The sequence below is a fragment of the Leuciscus leuciscus genome, assembly GCF_965113295.1.
Source record: "Leuciscus leuciscus genome assembly, chromosome: 3".
Lineage (NCBI taxonomy): Eukaryota > Metazoa > Chordata > Actinopteri > Cypriniformes > Leuciscidae > Leuciscus > Leuciscus leuciscus.
Window position 1 is genome coordinate 54,288,711 of NC_138727.1, and position 17,495 is coordinate 54,306,205.

At 42.5% G+C, this 17,495-nt stretch overlaps 1 protein-coding gene and 1 long non-coding RNA gene across 5 annotated transcripts in view; one reads left to right on the forward strand and one right to left on the reverse strand.

Annotated features, from left to right (window-relative positions):
• LOC309493814 (complement C3-like) overlaps positions 1-17,495 on the reverse strand; it is a 32,503-nt gene that overhangs the window by 14,718 nt on the left and 290 nt on the right. Inside the window, exons 2-4 of the mRNA XM_082163073.1 lie at positions 3,682-3,772; positions 3,452-3,541; positions 1,145-1,250 (exon numbers count right to left, since the gene is read on the reverse strand). Of these exons, the coding sequence (XP_082019199.1) occupies positions 1,145-1,250; positions 3,452-3,541; positions 3,682-3,772 (287 nt within the window). The remainder of the gene's footprint in view (positions 1-1,144; positions 1,251-3,451; positions 3,542-3,681; positions 3,773-17,495) is intronic.
• On the forward strand, positions 12,195-16,182 carry LOC309495184. 4 transcript variants are annotated; one of them, XR_014204583.1, is made up of 4 exons: positions 12,195-12,813; positions 14,280-14,368; positions 14,471-14,668; positions 14,774-15,073. It is a non-coding gene; the product is annotated as an uncharacterized lncRNA (long non-coding RNA). The 4 variants fall into 4 exon arrangements; XR_014204584.1 differs by lacking the exon at positions 12,195-12,813 and adding an exon at positions 13,492-13,594; XR_014204585.1 differs by lacking the exon at positions 12,195-12,813 and adding an exon at positions 15,525-16,182 and having other exon boundaries at positions 14,124-14,368; positions 14,774-14,885.

A 17,495-nucleotide genomic window follows, 5' to 3' on the forward strand; every position in this document is an offset into this window, starting at 1 on the left:
GCCTGTCGTTATCGTTATAGCTGTGGTGTGAACTCTGCTATTCTTTAACATTGAGAACGTTTTTTAGAACTAGCCTATATCTTTATCGTTATTGGTGTACGGGCCTTTAGACATTTTCTTAATATGGGCATTAAACTTAAGCTTAGAGTCTACAATGACAACTAAATATTTAAATTCAATCACTTCCTTGATTTCCTTTAATAAATTTTGATTTTAAATCCATCCAGCGCTTTCGTTTTTATATAAAAAAAACAAACACATTGAAGCGGTTTTGTTGTTAAGCTGTTATCCTGTAGTCGCTGGGAAACACTGACCAGTTGCCTGGTTAACATTTCTGAAGCCGGTCAACAGGATTATAAAACATAAACAAGGTTTTATTAAATTAGAAGGTAGCAAACGTAACAACGTATGTACTGTAACACGTCAGTTCTTGTGTTTCTGCTCGGCTCTTTTTCTGTTCTCTTCAGAGGTGTAAAGTCCAGGTTCATAAAGTAAAAGTCCTCCTCAGTATTTGTTCCAATCACCTGGATTTGCTAATTCAGACAGGAGAGAGAACTAATTAGTGAAATCAGCTCACTGAGTTCATAGGTGGAATAAATGTGGCAGGACTTTTACTTTCTGACCTCTGGACTACCCACCTCTGCCAACAGATCATTTTTTACAGCATGTTTAAATTGTCACTTTTTGGGGCTCAGAAAAACACACTGTTTTAGTGTGTATTCCTTTAAATGCAAATGAGCCGTTTCTGCCCGCACAGAGGGCGGAGCCTCACTAGCTTGCTCAGTAGCAAGATAGTCCATCAACAAAACACCTCAATCGCTTAGGAGACATTCTTATCTACAGCTGCTCCAGCATCGAAATAATGGCGGACTGTGTTTAGCTCACTCAGGGCGGGTCTACACTAAAACTGCAGTGTCCATCAACAGTCGCGGGAGGAGCCTGTGCAAAGTGATGTCGCATTGCCCCGAATCTGAGAACGGCTTGTTCTGAGACAGTGCTTATGATTTATGGGGATTTAAAGAAAAGCACTGGGTGGATTTTTATCATTATAGGGTGGTTGTGTACACACACTGCCAACACACATTTGTGTTCAAACGCCATGTAAAAGTGAATTTTGCATAATAGGTGTCCTTTAATATCTCACCTGGAGAGTAATATTCATATATTGTGACTGCAACAGGTTGAAGCAGACCCACATTAAACATCTTGTGCATTTGGAAGGCAATTTTTTCTGTCTCTTTATGAGAAACCTGATAAGCAAAAAAAAAAAAAAGCAAATGTATATATTAAATGTGAAACTGCTCACATTAACATTTGCACAGGCGACAAATAATAATTAGTAAGAACCAAATAAAAAAACATTGCAGTCAAAATTATTATGTTTGCATATGAATTGTGATTGGTGTTTCTTTCTTGCAGTCATTTAACAACGTATAGCTGTATTCCAACAGTATTCGGTTTTGGATAGCAGAAAACAAAATGCATGTAAATTGTATAGTCATAGGCTCAATCTATAAATTCAATTAGCACATTTTCTTTTGCATAAATTTCTGCAAAATTATAATATGCAGTCTGTAATGTACAAACAGGTGAATATGCAGCTACACAGCAAAAACTCCATTGTTGAATTAACTCTCCTGGGAGTTTATTTGACTCCACACTCAAGAGTATTAAAGCAATGAGATAATTAAGTGATTAATTGAGTGATGATTGACCATTATTGAAGACACCTGATGTTAACAAGCAGAATCACTAAAGGAGAAAAATCCCAATTTTAAAAGTCACCATTATGGGGATCGGTGTTTGATTTAGTTGGGCAGTTGACCCTTTAATTTTTAACTTTAGATTTTGTTTGGCTGCTGTAACCGAGTTATAACTGCCAGATGAACAAAGAGAAAAGGTGAACAGGTGGTGTTGGTTATGTTTTAACAATCATCATATGTCCTGAATCACTGAACTCATTTAGAGTCTAATCTCTGACTTAAATGTATATTGTTGATTACAGCATCACTGTGATTCTACAGCATAAGATCCAGAATTTTCAAAATAATTCAAATGATTTCTTAAAAGTTGTTCTGTTAAAAAAAAAAAAAAAAAATTCTTTAAGGCACACACAGACATCAAGAATCAGTGTATAATTCTCAACAATCAACACTCTATTCATGCAGCAGTGCATGCTGGGAGTTTTATACTATCCTGGAACCCAGCATGCATTGCAAAACTTTTTACTGTCACCATTGTTGAGATTCATGTGCTGATTGTTGATGTCTGTGTGTGTCTGAGTTAAGCAGGAGTTAAAAATGTTTTAAAGCATTATATTATTTCAATATTCTTCAGAATAACTAATTACAGAAACATTGCTGTATTTCAAGTTGTAGATTAACAGATATATGATAAATATGAAATACCAATAAATCCAAAGCTTATACGCAGGTTAAGATCAGATAATGCAGGATGATCATGTAATCATCACAACAGACTAAAACACCTGATCATCTTCCTCTTGACTTTTTAAATGTGTTTTATAAACACACAGTTAAAGCAGCCAGAGATAAACTAATGTTATAAAGTCAAGAGCCCAACTAAAGCAAATACTGATCTCCATCATGGTGATAATAACTCTATTATTTTCAATAAAACATCAACTAAATATCTGTTAATTCTCAAAAATAACTTTTGTACAAACAGAGATAATATTAAACTGGTTTGTAAACTGCTTTTTTTACAGCAAGGGTTAACACAGTGTACAACAATTGTGCTTTATAAACACACAAAGTGTACTGTAGTAGTGGGGGAAACCCTGATGGTCCTGATGACCAAATTTGTGCTCACCTTTTTCAATTGAGGTGAAAATTGATCTCTCTAGAGATGTCGAGTTATAAATGAAAATCCACAGAAGAATACTGACCATCATGGGGAAGTCTCAGAGTCAAAATAAGATTTATTCTATGCATCATCTTTTTACTATTTTAATTCATTTTACTCTAATTCATTTTATAACTGTATCATTTATCTATTTTAATTCCTTTTGTAACTGTTTTAATTTCCCCTGCTTTTACGTTTTTGTGTCTATTTTCTATGCAAAGCTCTATGAATTGCTATAGTGTGCTTATTATAATTCCTTTCTATGTAAAGCTTATGAATAACTGTTTGAATTTTCCTTGCTTTTATTTTGTGATTATTTTTATTCCTCTCTATGTAAAGCACTTTGAATTGCCATTGTGTATGAAATGTGCTATATAAATAACTTGCCTTGCCTTAAAGGTTTATTAAAAGTTATCGTTAAAATTCAGTTTCCCTATGGAGAAATTGAATGGAGTTTTTACTTCTGGAAGCCGACTGTTGCATATCTATATCTATACTGTGATATTAAGCAAAACACATGGTTTCATGATAAAAAGAAATCAAATCTGTTTTTGACATCATCAGGCAACACAGTCTGCTGAAATACCTTATCTAAGTAGAGGATGAGGGATCCTCGCTCTGACAGCTTTTTATTCTTTTCATATTTCTGAATGTATCTCTCCTTTCCCGTGGACAACTAAGGGCAAGAAAATGAGAAAAAAAAGCTCAATGCATCACATGATGACCAACATGTTTTATGGCCTATCTGCAGATGTGTGGAATCCTCTTCTAAATACCAAAGTGAGGCATCACTGCATCAGTTTATCATCATAATACCTCTTTAAGATCCTTTTCTTCAACATCAAATCCCGTAGGTATGCCAATGTCCAGAATAGTCATAGTGGCATCGGTTTCATGACTTTTGTAGCTGTAAAGATGGAGATAAAGAGCAGATTTTATTGACAGGTTTCGTAGGCCTACTAAGGCGTTTAAGGCTGCTTTCACGCAAGAGCTTTTGGTTTGAACCCGAGTTCGTTTGATGTCAGATCTCCAATATTGTTATATAACACAGAGCTGCTCGTCTCTGAATAAACAGTCTTTGAAGAGCAAGTTTCATTGTCAAATGCAGTGAAACTGCATGTGAATGCAGTCACATTGGTACCAGCTGTCACTAGTACTCACATTCATGAAGCAAACATACAACAGTCAACACGTTGATCTCACAGTGATGTCACCATGTGGTCACACCGTCAGCAATGTGAGTTCACAGTGATCTAAAAGTGTAACCTTACAGCGGTTAGGTTGAGCACTGTGCACAAACTATGGCCACAATATGAGCTCATCCCAGCAAGAGTTATTGTTCTATGAATGTTTTGAGAGCATTATCTTATGTTCTTGTATTGTTTTCTGTAGCTAATTTTATTTTTGTTACCAGAATGTTCACCTAAAAGGTAGGATAACTCTCTCTAAAAACATATTAAACATGTTTAGTGATAACATTAATAGAACATTATCCCCTAAAATTCTAAAGTTTTAGCGGGATGTTTCCCAGCAGACTCAGGACTGAACCTAGAGTTTGTTTGAAAGTAATAGTTTGGTTTGGTCTGGTCATTATGGAGGCAGTGTTTGCTTTAGTTGGACTCTTTTGCCTTGACTTTTTGATTTTAGTTTTTCACTGGCTGCTATAAAAGTTTGTCATAGCAAGAGCAAATGTGATCAAGTATGAAGGCTACTTGTTGACAATAAAGATATTATCAATGTAGTGGCCTGAAAATCTGAAGTATTTAATATAAAAAACTAAGTATGAGAACATTATGTTTTAAACTATTTGATTGAGATATACGCCAACCTCAAGAATCAGCACGTGAATCTCAATAATGGTGATATGCTGCAATGCATTCTGGGTGCATCATACAAAACTCATCAGTGGCTCCCAGAATGCATTGCGGCATGAAGCATGTCACCGTTTTTGAGATTCATGTGCTGATTCTTGAGTTTTGAGTGTGTCTAAGTGAAACTTATATAATATATATATATATATATTATAATTATAATTTTTTATTATACAGATTTTCTTATTTATACAGTCGAGTGTCATGCTGTAAAAATAAATCGTTGTAAAAATCGTTGTCGTCATCAAGTAGCTGACATCATTTGATCATATTTTCTCTTACTGTTTTTGCCATAACAAACAGTTACAGCAGACAGAGAAAAACATTAGAACATTAGGAGTCAAACTGCCAACTAAAGCAAACAAACTAACGTCTCAGTTACGTATGTAACCCTCGTTCCCTGAGTAGGGAACGGAGATGTTACGTCAGTGACGACGAATGGGGTTTCGCTTAGTATATAAAACGAGCAATTTGCATAGCGTAACTCCGCCCCACCTCGTGGGTATATAAGGAAGTACGCCGGCAACATGCAGATATGTCTTCGCTGAGGAGCCGAGACTTAACTCAGGCGTTTCAGCGGTACAGCGGAAGTGGCAGGGAGACGTAACGTCTCCGTTTCCCTACAAAGGGGACGAGGGTTTCATACGTAATCGAGACGTTCCCTTTCGTGGTCACTACGAGTTACCTCAGTGACGACGAATGGGGTTCCCAGTCTAATCACGCCACCTCGGCTGTCTTCCAGTGCCCTGCATAAGTCTGAGCTCCCTGTTGTGAGACTAGCATGGACGAAGGACTCCTACTTAACACAGGAATACCAAGGTACACTGGGAAGCATATCTCAGCGGAAATATGCAATCATGCCCAGCCCGAAGGGGGGGACTTAGAATACACATATGACCCGGAGGGGCTGTATATGGAGTATCACTGGGGTATCCAGCCGCAGGTGGAATATTTCAACCCCAGGGGTGGCAAGGTGGCTTTCCGAGGGACAGACACATGCTCAGAGAGGCTTACAGTGGAAATACACATGTGGGGGTCGCCCAGAGGGGGAACCATGTACATGGAGGCACCTAGCCAAGCGCGAAAGCTGCAGGTGGCATAACTCTGGCGTTGACGTCGACAGTGCTGGAGGAACTCCGGGCCTGCGGGGAGGCTCCCCTGAGGAGAATATCACACGTATCCCGTCCGTGGAGAGGAATGGCGAGCAAGCGAAGACACCTGAGCAGAATCTAGTACCGGCTAGTTGAACCGAGTACATGCGAAGAAACTGGCTCCACTCTGAGATTGTAGAATCTCGCGAATGTGTTAGATGTGTTAGGTCTGTTAGCGAGGCGCCATGCGCTAGAGCCCAAGAGGAGGCCACACGCCGAGTGGAGTTGGCCTTCACACCAAGGAGGCACGGTCGACCTAGCTGCTGGTATGCCAAAGCAATGGCGTCCACTATCCAGTGAGACAACCTGTGCTTGGAGATAGCCTTTCCCTTCAGTTTCCCACCATAACAGACAAAGAACTGGTCTGAGGTCCTGAAACACTGCGTTCTGTCTACGTAAGCACGGAGGGCGTGTACTGGACAGAGCAGTGCCAAGGCTGGGTCTGCCTCCTCCGAGGGCAGCACTTGCAGGTTCATCAACTGGTCTCGAAAGGGAGTGGTGGGAACCTTGGGCACATATCCAGGCCGGGGTCTCAGGATCACGTGAGAGTTAGCCGGCCCGAATTCGAGGCACGCTTCGTCAACCGAAAATGCTTGCAGGATCCCTTAGCCTCTTGATGGAGGCCATTGCAACCAGGAGGGCTGTCTTAATTGACAGGAACTTAAGCTCCACTGATTGCAGAGGCTCAAAGGGAGCACTCTGCAGGGCAGTTAGTACCACTGAGAGGTCCCAAGAGGGAACGAGAGGAGGGCGAGGAGGATTCAGTCTCCTCGCTCCCCTCAGGAACCTGATGATCAGGTCGTCCCAGAGACTAACCTCTGCTTTCCAGGAGACTTAACTTCAACTGCATCGTGATGTGCGGCAACGTACACTTTTAGGGTGGAGGGAGACAGCCTTTGCTCCAACCCTTCTTGCAGGAAGGAAAGCATGACACTGATCGGGCATTTCATGGGTTCTTCACGTCGGGAAGAACACCAGTTGACGAAGAGGTTCCACTTCAACGCATAGGCATGTCTCGTGGACGATGCTCTAGCGGAAGTGATGGTAGCCACCACCGCTGGTGGTAGGGTACTCGAACCTGCCTCGTCCCGTCCAGGAGCCACACATGGAGGTTCCAAAGATCGGGACAAGGGTGCCCCGTCCCTGAGAAAGGAGGTCCTTCCTCAGATGCTTCTGACTCCATATGAGGAGCTGGCAGGCGAGTTGCAACATACGATTGGGAGCACATACCACCTTGTCGGTTTATGTACGCTACTGTCGCGGTATTGTCTGATCGGACTAGAACGTGCTGACCCCTGAGCAACGCACGGAAGCGGTGCAGGGTGAGACGTACAGCCAGCAACTCGAGGCAAATGACATGCCAAAGGCGCTGGGGTCCTGTCCAGGAGCCCACGGCAGCATGTCCATTGCACATGGCGCCCCAGCCCGTGGTGGAGGCATCTGTTGATACAACAACATGCCTGGAAACTCGTTCTAAGGGCACTCCGGGGTGAAGGTCTGACGGCAGGTCCGAGTCAGTGGGACTCTGAGCGTGCCATGTTGCCATGCCCACCTCGGGACTCGATCGCAAAGCCAAAGCTGAAGCGGTCTCATATGAAGCAATCCGAGTGGTGTTACTGCGGCTGCTATATGCCCCAGGAGCCTCTGAAACAGTTTCAGTGGTCCCTGTGTTCGCAAACCTGGTCTCGAGAGTGAGCTAGGATCAGCCAGTCGTCGAGATAGTTCAGGATGCGAACCCCGTGTTCCCGTAGAGGAACAAGGGCTGCCTCGACGACTTTCGTGAAGACACGAGGAGACAGGGCTAGCCCGAATGGGAGAACCGCGTCCTGGTATGCCTGCCCCTCGAAAACAAACCGTAGGAACGGTCTGTGTCGAGGAAGAATGGAGACATGGAAGTATGCGGCCTTTCAGGTCGATCACTGCAAACCAATCCTGCGAGTGCACTGTCATCCGAGAACTCTGTGTGCTCACAGATGGGTGTGTCAGTTCTTTCTTTAACCGATATAGGGTGCTGCTCATCGTGGGAACAGACTGGCTCTCATTTATCAGAAGTGCGTACACCAAATTTCCAGCGTACACCTGGCGTACACCCAAAACCACGGTGACTTTGAGATTTATCGATATGGACGTTGGCGTACGGCACGCTCAAATCCTACGCCAGCTCAGGAGGTGGTGTACATGTACGCACGTTTTGAGTTAGTGCGGAAATGCGCAGAAAAACAATTCCTAACACCACAAAACGCACTGACAAACTAAAAGATATGATATATTATGACCCACTGTAAAAAAAAACAACAACATAGTAATTATAAACTTCAGTGTTTATTTTTGTGCAACATGGACTTCAATGTTTAATTTGTGTTACTTTACCAAAGCATTTGATTTGTAGGCATGTATTCCTTCAGTTGCGAGCCTGTGCGCTTTACCTGACGTTTCAGGGTACGGCAGGTGCGCACGGACTGGGTTCAGTAAGGCGTGTCCGTTTTTATTTCGGCTCCCATGTTAACAGGTTAGAGCTTGCACACTGCCTGCGTGACACGCGTGTCTCAGGCACGGCCCGAGCCGCGCGGAAAAACACGTGCATGCTAGAAATAGAACCGACGCCTATTTTGCGTTTCCAGGCAAAATAGAATAGGAAAAGTGTCATTTTGACACGAATACATAAATAAATAACATTTTGATGTTTGAAAGTCTCTAGGTTTTGACATAAATGCAGATATAAATGTAATTAAAAAAATATCGATTTTCAAATACTGCACCTGTCAGTACAGAACGAAATATTCTGTAGCCTATTTTGTGTCAGTACTGCCGACGTTGTCTTTGCTGCTATATTTATGTTTAACATGAAGTATAGGCCTTCCACAACTCTCTCCCCATATGTCAAATATATCACCAATGAGGCTTATCATATGTTACCTATAGCAGCAGCAGCGCCGCGTCAGACACGCTTCTGGTGTGCAGAGACAGAGAAAACGCCACGCAGCTGACACGCCACGCTCACGCCACGCAGCCAGTGTCACCGGCCTAATGAAAGGCTTTCAATGACCAAAAAATAATTCAGACTGACAAATTAATAAAAATGACATTCTTAAATAATAATAATAATATCGACATTCTTCTTCTAAATAACAATAAGTGTCATTAATAATAAAAATCTAGAAATCAATTTTGTTTCTTTTCACTTCCCTGGTGATGGTCTCGATCTCCACGTCGGAGAAGTTTCTCTTCTTTGCCGTCTTCCGTGTGTCCATGGACTAAAATGAGGGCGTGGGGAAAGCGGAGACTTGAATATATAGGGGCGTGTTATTCTAATGACGATCGTTTTCAGCCGCGACATTTATCAAGGGCAGGTATTGCGTACAACTGGATTTCAAACGTACGCACAGCTTCATAAATCAGGCGGTGAGAGGAGTGTAAGCATAATCTTACGCCAACATATACGCCCGTTTCTACGCAAGAATGATAAATGAGGGCCACTGAGTGGCTGGGTGGAGGCAGCAGCGGGCCGTCGGGGCAGGACATGTTTGAGAGCCTCAGTCTGCTTCTGGGCAGTCGAGAACTGCTGGGCAAAATCCTCGACTGCTCCGCCGAAGAGGCCAGCCTGGGATATGGGGGTGTCGAGGAAACGGGTTCGCTCGGCCTCCCGCATATTAGCCAGGTTTAGCCACAGGTGTCGCTCCTAGACCACACGTGGACATCACCTGACCCAGGAAGCGTGCTGTCACCTTTGTCGCTCGGAGAGCAAGGTCGGTGGCGGCACACAGCTCATCAAAGAGCCCTGGGTCAGTCCTCCCCTCATGCATGTCCCTGAGCATCTGGGCCTGGTAGACCTGCAGAGTGGCCATGGCATGCAGTGAGGAGGCCGCCTGCCCCGCAGCTCTGTAGGCCTTCGCCACGAGAGTGGAGGAGAACCTACAGGCCTTGGAGGGGTGCTTTGGGTCACCACGGGAAGAAGCACTCTGCGGACACAGTTGCATCGCAACAGAGCGTTCAACCTGGGGAATCCCAGTGTACACTTTAGCAGCCGCCTGATCGAGAGGAGGCAAGGCGGAGGAGGTCGCCGAACGATCACTGGAAGACAGGGGTGCCTTCCAGGACCTCGTGACCTCCTCATGCACATCCGGGAAGAAAGGCATTGGGGTTGGACGCTGACGGGAGTCAGCGGCAGCACCCAAAAACCAATCGTCCAGCCACGAGCACACAGGGTCGGGTGGCGGGGACCACTCGAGCCCAATGGCCGCGGCTGCCCGGGAAAGCATGGCCGGCAGCACAGCCGAATCGTCATCTCCCGATGACTCCTGCCCACCTTGTGATGCAGCGATTGACATTGTATCATCATCTGGAGCGCCGAAAGAGACCCAATCAGGAGGGATCAATCAGGACGCTCTCGGGTTGCGCTGTGAGAGAGGGGGCTGTGGAGCGAGGAATGGTCGGCACTTTGTTCCACACCGTCACCCTCAGGTCACCCTGGCCACCAGCCGAAGTACCAGCTCTCGTGGAGCTTATAGATAGTAGATGAGGGGACTCTCCCTCTAACGAGATCGAGTCTCGACCGCAACAGCGTGATGGTCATGTTGCCGCTAGGGATGGGACGATACACTTAAACTCACGATACGATGCACCTCGATATGCCAGGGTCACGATACGATACGTCACGATACGATATCAAAAAAGAAAAAAAAAGGTAGTGCAGACTAACTTTTTTTTTTTATACATGCCATGGGATTAATCAATGCATGCTGATGAATGATGTATAATAATAATAATTAATCTGCATACCCTAGTTTTGCACAGATGTAACAAGACTGACAGTGACACAATAAGACCTCATGTTAGCATCTTTTTATTTATGTATGTTCTTTAATGTTTGATTATAATTTTACTGTCTTCACATAGGGATGGGATTTGATAAGATTTTATCAATAATAATGCCACTGACGATTCTGATTATCGATCCAATTCTTTAATGATTCTCTTATCGATTCTTGATAGCACTGTGTGGAAAAATGTTTAAAATGCTTTTAAAAAAAAGTGGTTTTATTTATTTTAAAGTTTAAGCTTGAGTTAGCAAACTGTACTTTTTATATAATGTATGTAATAAATAGAACCTTATTGTAAAGTGTTACTGATTAGTTATACACCGATTCAGACGTCTCCTGAGTTCACTGTTGGAAAGATCAGTTGTTTTAACGATTCATTAAAATGAATCGGTTCAAATGAGTCATTATTAGTTCGCGAATTGGACGTGTCGTGCGCGTTGTGTGATTATCCCAGCAGTTAGGACATGGACATCCAAGATTTGTGTCAAGTTGTCAACATAGAAAACATTTCATCACAGTATAGTTTTATTTCGTTTAATTAAAGTGTTGTTTTATGTCAGCTGAATGTCCGGAACGCTTTTCAGAGAAGATAAGGAAACTTATTTAGCACAATTCACACCCAGCAGTATAATTCAGGGAAAAAAAATATCCGAATGCTCCACACGAAACTTTGGTCTTCCGACCTTTTACCACCGTGTCGATTTATTTTGATTAATATGTGCGAGGGAGAGAGAGCAACACAGCGCCTAGTTTGGAGACGGTGAAGTCGTTTACACAGAGAGTGCGCGCGCGCGCGACCGGCTCTCTCTCTCTCTGGTCGTTCTTTTAGTTAAAACATGCGCCCTGTCACAAACGCATCCGTTCATCTACATTACTCACCGATCAAATAAGACTTTGGCGGGACAAAAATTCACTTTGGCGGGCGCTAAAACAAGTTCAATGCAGGAAAATTCATGCGTGAGTTTCCATTAGACTCGCACGGTATGTGTGTGTGCTTCAAGATTATGACGCAAGTGCTAAGATTCCGATTGGCCAAGAGAAAAAGTGCTAAGATTCCGATTGGCCCAGAGAAATGTAAATTATAAGAATTATCCAATAATGTTTCGCAATTCTAGCCTGCATGGCAGTTTACTGTGAGAAACAAACCGCTGTCTTGACGTGACGACGTACCGCACCGTTCCCCGGATATAATTTTTTTTTTCATTTAGTTTTACCCTGCTTGATCAGCAGATGGTGCTGCCAGCCTGCCACCAACTGTATGTCTGCCCCATATACATACACACACATATAATACACTAAATTATTTATATACTACGCAAATCATGCAGCAGTGCCATCCCAGATAGCATGTATAATCGGCCCGAGCTCGGCTGCCCCGCGGCGCCTGCGGCTCAGACTCGGCATCGGCGTGTGTTAACCGGGCCGATTGTGGCCCGCAGCTCGCTCTGGCACATGCATTTTTGTTACGGCTGTAAAGCACTGGGCCGATTCAAGTTCACCGTAACTGGTCGGCTCTGCTGTATGATCTGGACCACTTCTGGAAATGACTCGGCTTAGGTTAAATCAAGGATGGTTTTAATGTAGCAATAATTAACATAAAAATTATTTTAAAATTGACGTAAATTCCTGACTGTATCTTAGTATGTTATACTCGTCGAATGTCGTTGTCCAAAACAAAATATATGCGGTAAATAATAATAATAATAGAGTCATTTTGCACAGAGCAATTTTTAATATTTATAACCATAGCAAAAATATTTAGTTGTCATGAAGATTCTTTACGTGTATTTTAAAAATGCATGGGCGCTCGACATCACTCGCACAGTCACGGTGATTGCAGTCGCGCATCGGCTGAGTAGTTGGGTAGTCTAAAATTAACACTGAGTCTAAAATTCATTTTACTGGCTATTTCAAATGTTTACCAGCAGTGACGGTTAAACTCTGGGCGCTCGGCTCAGATGCGTTTACCGGTATGAAGCCGATTTCAACAGTTGCTGCAGCGAGCGTCAGCACGCAAGACGTGTGCACAACTTTCGGTGAGATAAAACTCAACGCCTGACTTAAAATCATCCCTTTTCGATCCTGCGTCATTACAGTGAACTTGAGGTAAGTTGTGTTCAATTTCCTTAAAAAGCATCAACATTTCACGCCGAGCATAGTTTCAATCGAGTTACGTCGACCTACATATTTCGAACTGTTGCTGATTAAATGTTGATTATTATCGATCCGTTTAAACTTTGTTCATGTTCATTTGACAGTGCTTCCCTAGATGAAACGAAAAGAAAGAATTCAGAACTCGAATTCTATTAATTAGGACAACAATATAACATTTTTGTCTGAGTAAAGTAGTGCAAATGGGGGTAATATGAAAGCTCTTATGGCGCGAAGTTAACGAAGCTAACATTGACTAACGTTAGCTGCGCTGTTTTTGCGCTAGCAGCTCATATTTTCGTTCTGCTAGTTGGCAAAGAATTAGTTGCTAGGCTAGACACCATTTTTATTGAATGCAATTTACGTGAATAATATTTACGAGCACAGTCTTTGATCTGTGGAAGAAAATAAAGTGGAACAAATGTTAGCTGGCTTAAGGCCAATTCATACCGCACAGACAAACGCCAACAAACACGTTTTGTCCTAAAGTATGTGCACATTTTGATCCTGTAAGAAAATATTTATTTTACTTATGTAAATAGAGGAATGATGTGGGACTTTGGTCTGCTGAAAGCTGGGTCATGTCTGTTGCTGAGTGAGATCGGGACTCTTATTATGAAAATGAACTCAGGACTCTTATAACGGTAGAGGAGCAGCTGCGCCTGCGCCTGCGCCGGCGACCTCACAGTTGCTGGGGATTATGATTACGCTGACACGTTTGCTCCTGGTTTTACAGGTATGATACAACATATGTTCATGCTGCAAATATTTTGTGTATTAATGTTCTGGGTTGTGAAGATCTATGTGCAGACCGTCCGCCATTTTGTGAACGCTGTGTATGACGTCGTGAAGTGCATTTAATGGCCTTTTGCACAGGGGCCTGTAACAGATGCACTCTCGACATTTAACAATATAAAACGAGAAGAAAGTTGTGTCTGAAAGCTGCAATCTTTTACTTGTATTGGTTAAAATGAATGAATATCTCGTGTTTTTCCGTGGGTGCTTGAGTTTGTCGGTTTCTGTTGGGGCAGTGTGAACATGACACTTATTTTGCATAACATTCTGAATACAACAACCAACTTTTGTTGGTGACTTTTTTTTGTTGGTGTTTGCTGGCGTTTGTCTGCGGTGTGAATTGGCCTCTAGTTGTACTTTTATGGCGCAAACTGAAATCGCACTTTATAGCTAACATCAACATTACCTTTGGCTAAATGCGGTCTGTACAGACAGGTTTGAAAAGTGTATTAGCTACCCTAGGGCTGGGCGATATGACTGAACTGTATCATGATGTAAGCGTTTCATATCAGTCGATAATATTGATATTTTTTATGACCTATTTAAAATAAGGACCAGGAGAAAAATATATTACATTCAACATTTTTATTTTAAACTTAACCTTCCTCTGATTATAATCCCCTCAGTTATAAAGGCAGAAATGTCAACACAACCATGGAAAGCAACACCATGGAAGACACAAAAGACAGGTCTTCTCAGGAGGCTGTGCCTACAGGTAGGAATTCTACAAAGTGAACTCTCTCGGTTTACTCTGACATATCTACGTACAATGTTTTGCTACTAATCTGTTATGCCTGCTTTTTCTTGTGTCTTACAGCAATTGCTAAGGAGATCCTCATCCAGCTTGATTCTATCAGAGAGCAGCAGTTGCTCATCCTGATGCAGCTCCAAAAAATCTCCAGCAGTTCCAGACTTCACGCCAGACCCAACACATTTTGGGCTCCTACTTTCAACTATTGAGGAGCTACAATGTTTGGAGGAGACGTTAAAGAATCCAGAGGAGAAGAAGAATTTGGTGAGTTAAATTATGCATTAATCAGATCATTCCTAAAAGTCAGTCCCCACTCTCACTCATGCTATATTCCTTAAATAACTAACGAGTTACATGTCTTTGTTTCAGACTGTTCTCCTTGGAATGGTCGGAGGCATGACTCTTAAAGACACTGTGGGGCAGGTCCTGAAAAGAGCAATGAACACTTCGCTGGCGAGACTCATTAAAAGTGTGGTTCTGGGTGAGTGTCAGTGCTGGATAACTGCACTGTGGTGACATCCCAGGGCTCTACAGTGCAACCTATTTATTTATTTATTTACTGGCTGTGACGGTGACAAAGTATTTAGGAGCACCAGTGCGACTGACCTGATCAGGTTCTATGGGTGCACCCTCCATTGAAACTAGAGCTGCAACGATTCCTCGATTAAAGTCGAGCACTCGATTAAAAAAAATCCTCAATAGCAATTTACCCGTGTTGAGTAACCGGCAAAATACCGGAAGTGGCGCATTCCACAGACGAGAATCCATGAATAACATTATTACACCGTTTTCTAAGGCTACGCGATCTATTTAAAACCATTTACAATCATAATATAGCATAGTGCTATCATGAAATCACAAAGGCTGTGATTTAGTTAAGAATATGCGCTTTTAAAAAAAAAAAATGCCCCGGCAAGTCATTTTATCAAATACCGCCTTTTAATGGGTAGGTTAATTTGTCATTGATCAGAAGGTGCTCCTAAATTTTTGACTGTGCTCCTAAACTTTTTAAATTAAAAAGAAATGTAAGTGTAGAGCCCTGCATCCAAATTAAGTTTTGGTGGTTGCTGAGTAACATCACGTGGTCATGCTGCCCTCTTCTATCTTGTGTTTTTCTCAGATGCAGTCCGCCGGAATGCCCTGACCAAAGATTCTACAGAAGAGGAAACAGAGCTGCTCATCACCAGGTGTCTGTGGTTAGCCTCTGATAGGGATGCTGGCCGAAGCCAGAGGGCGAACAGGCAGACAACGTAGACAACTCAAATATCGCGGTGGGCCAGAATTAAATGTTTCAAAGTTAAAAATGTTGATATTGGAAAATGGTATTTGAACTCCTTGATTCTACATTAATGCTGTGATATTATTTCTATTCTATTCTTTTCAATTCAAATCTGTTATTAAAAAGTGTGTGCGTAGACTACTCAAAAACGCAGTGGGCCAGAATTAAATGTTTCAAAGTGAAAATGTTGATATTGGAAAATGGTATTTGAACTCCTTGATTCTACATTAATGCTGTGATATTTCTATTCTATTCTGTTCTATTCTTTTCAATTCAAATCTGTTATTAAAAAGTGTGTGTGCGTAGACAACTCAAATGCAGTGGGACAGAATTAAATGTTTCAAAGTTAAAAATGTTGATATTGGAAAATGGTATTTGAACTCCTTGATTCTACATTAATGCTGTGATATTATTTCTATTCTATTCAAATCTGTTATTAAAAAGTGTGTTTATCCTATTTTTGTAGTGTGGTCCAATAAAAAATGCATTAAACATGAAACCTGTCTTCCTTGTGCTGTTTTACTTTGTTTATCTTGCATAAATAACGGCTGCATAAATAACGGCTGCTAAGCAATTTTAGTATTAACCTGATATGAATGGAAATCAAAGTTCAAATAAGCCCAAATAAGGAACGGGATTGGAGGCGAGCTATACGTCCTCTCACTCGGGTTTCCGCAATCGGGCCGCGTTAAAACCGAGCGCTCGGCCGAGTGTCTTTAGCCTTAATCGGGCCGCGTTAAAACCGAGCGCTCGGCCGAGTGTCTTTAGCCTTAATCGGGCCGCGTTAAAACCGAGCGCTCGCAGAGCAATCGGACCTAGATTCATGCCGAGGATTGGCCGATTGTTTTAGCCTTAATCGGGCCGCTTTCGGCCCGCACAATTTTTGCTAGCTGGGATCTATCTTTATTTCGCGATCCATTTTTTTCGACCTCGATGCGTTTCGTCACGTTTTGTATCGCGATATTTTGTCAAACGATATTTCGTCCCATCCCTAGTTGCCGCAATAGGAACATGATTCATCCACAAATGCTGCCTTAGCGTGATCAACGCCCAGACACGCAAGACAGCGAATGTGCCCATCAGAATCAGACACAACGTAACCGCAACCAGAAGTGCACAGGCGAGGCATCTTTAAAAAGACGTGCCGCGTGCAATTCTCTTTTAGAAAGGAGAAGTCTCCGCAGAGTGTTGAAGCGACCAGGGAGATGAACACACAAACACTGGCAGATTACTGCACAGATCAGCAGGGAATGTGCACTCGCTGGAACTCGCTGTCACACTAACACCTGGAGAGAAGTTCGTCTCGAAGAGTGTAGAGATGAATCTCAGATTTGGCTTGTGGAGTTAAGTGAATACTTGGCTTCGAAGCAAAAACATATCTGCATGTTGCCGGCGTACTTCCTTTTATACCCACGAGGTGGGGCGGAGTTACGCTATGCAAATTCCGCAGCCCCATGGCATTTCATTGCCATTGGCTCGTTTTATATACTCGAAGGTGATAGGCTTTCTAAACGAAACCCCATTCGTCGTCACTGACATAACTCGTAGTGACCACGAAAGGGAAACTCAATTTCAATAAATCATCAACATCTAAACCTCTGTTAATCTCAATAAAGTATTTTGTACACGTGTGACAGAAATAAAGTCTGGTTAGTAATAAGTGAAGCTGATAATGCTGTTTGTGGAGTTGTTTAATGAAGTTGGAGCCTGACATAAGATGTTTAGACGTCAACCCAATTTTCATTTTCAACCAAAATTTGACGTCTGAGCGATGTTGGAGTCCATGTCCAATAACATTTCTAGCTGGGGTGA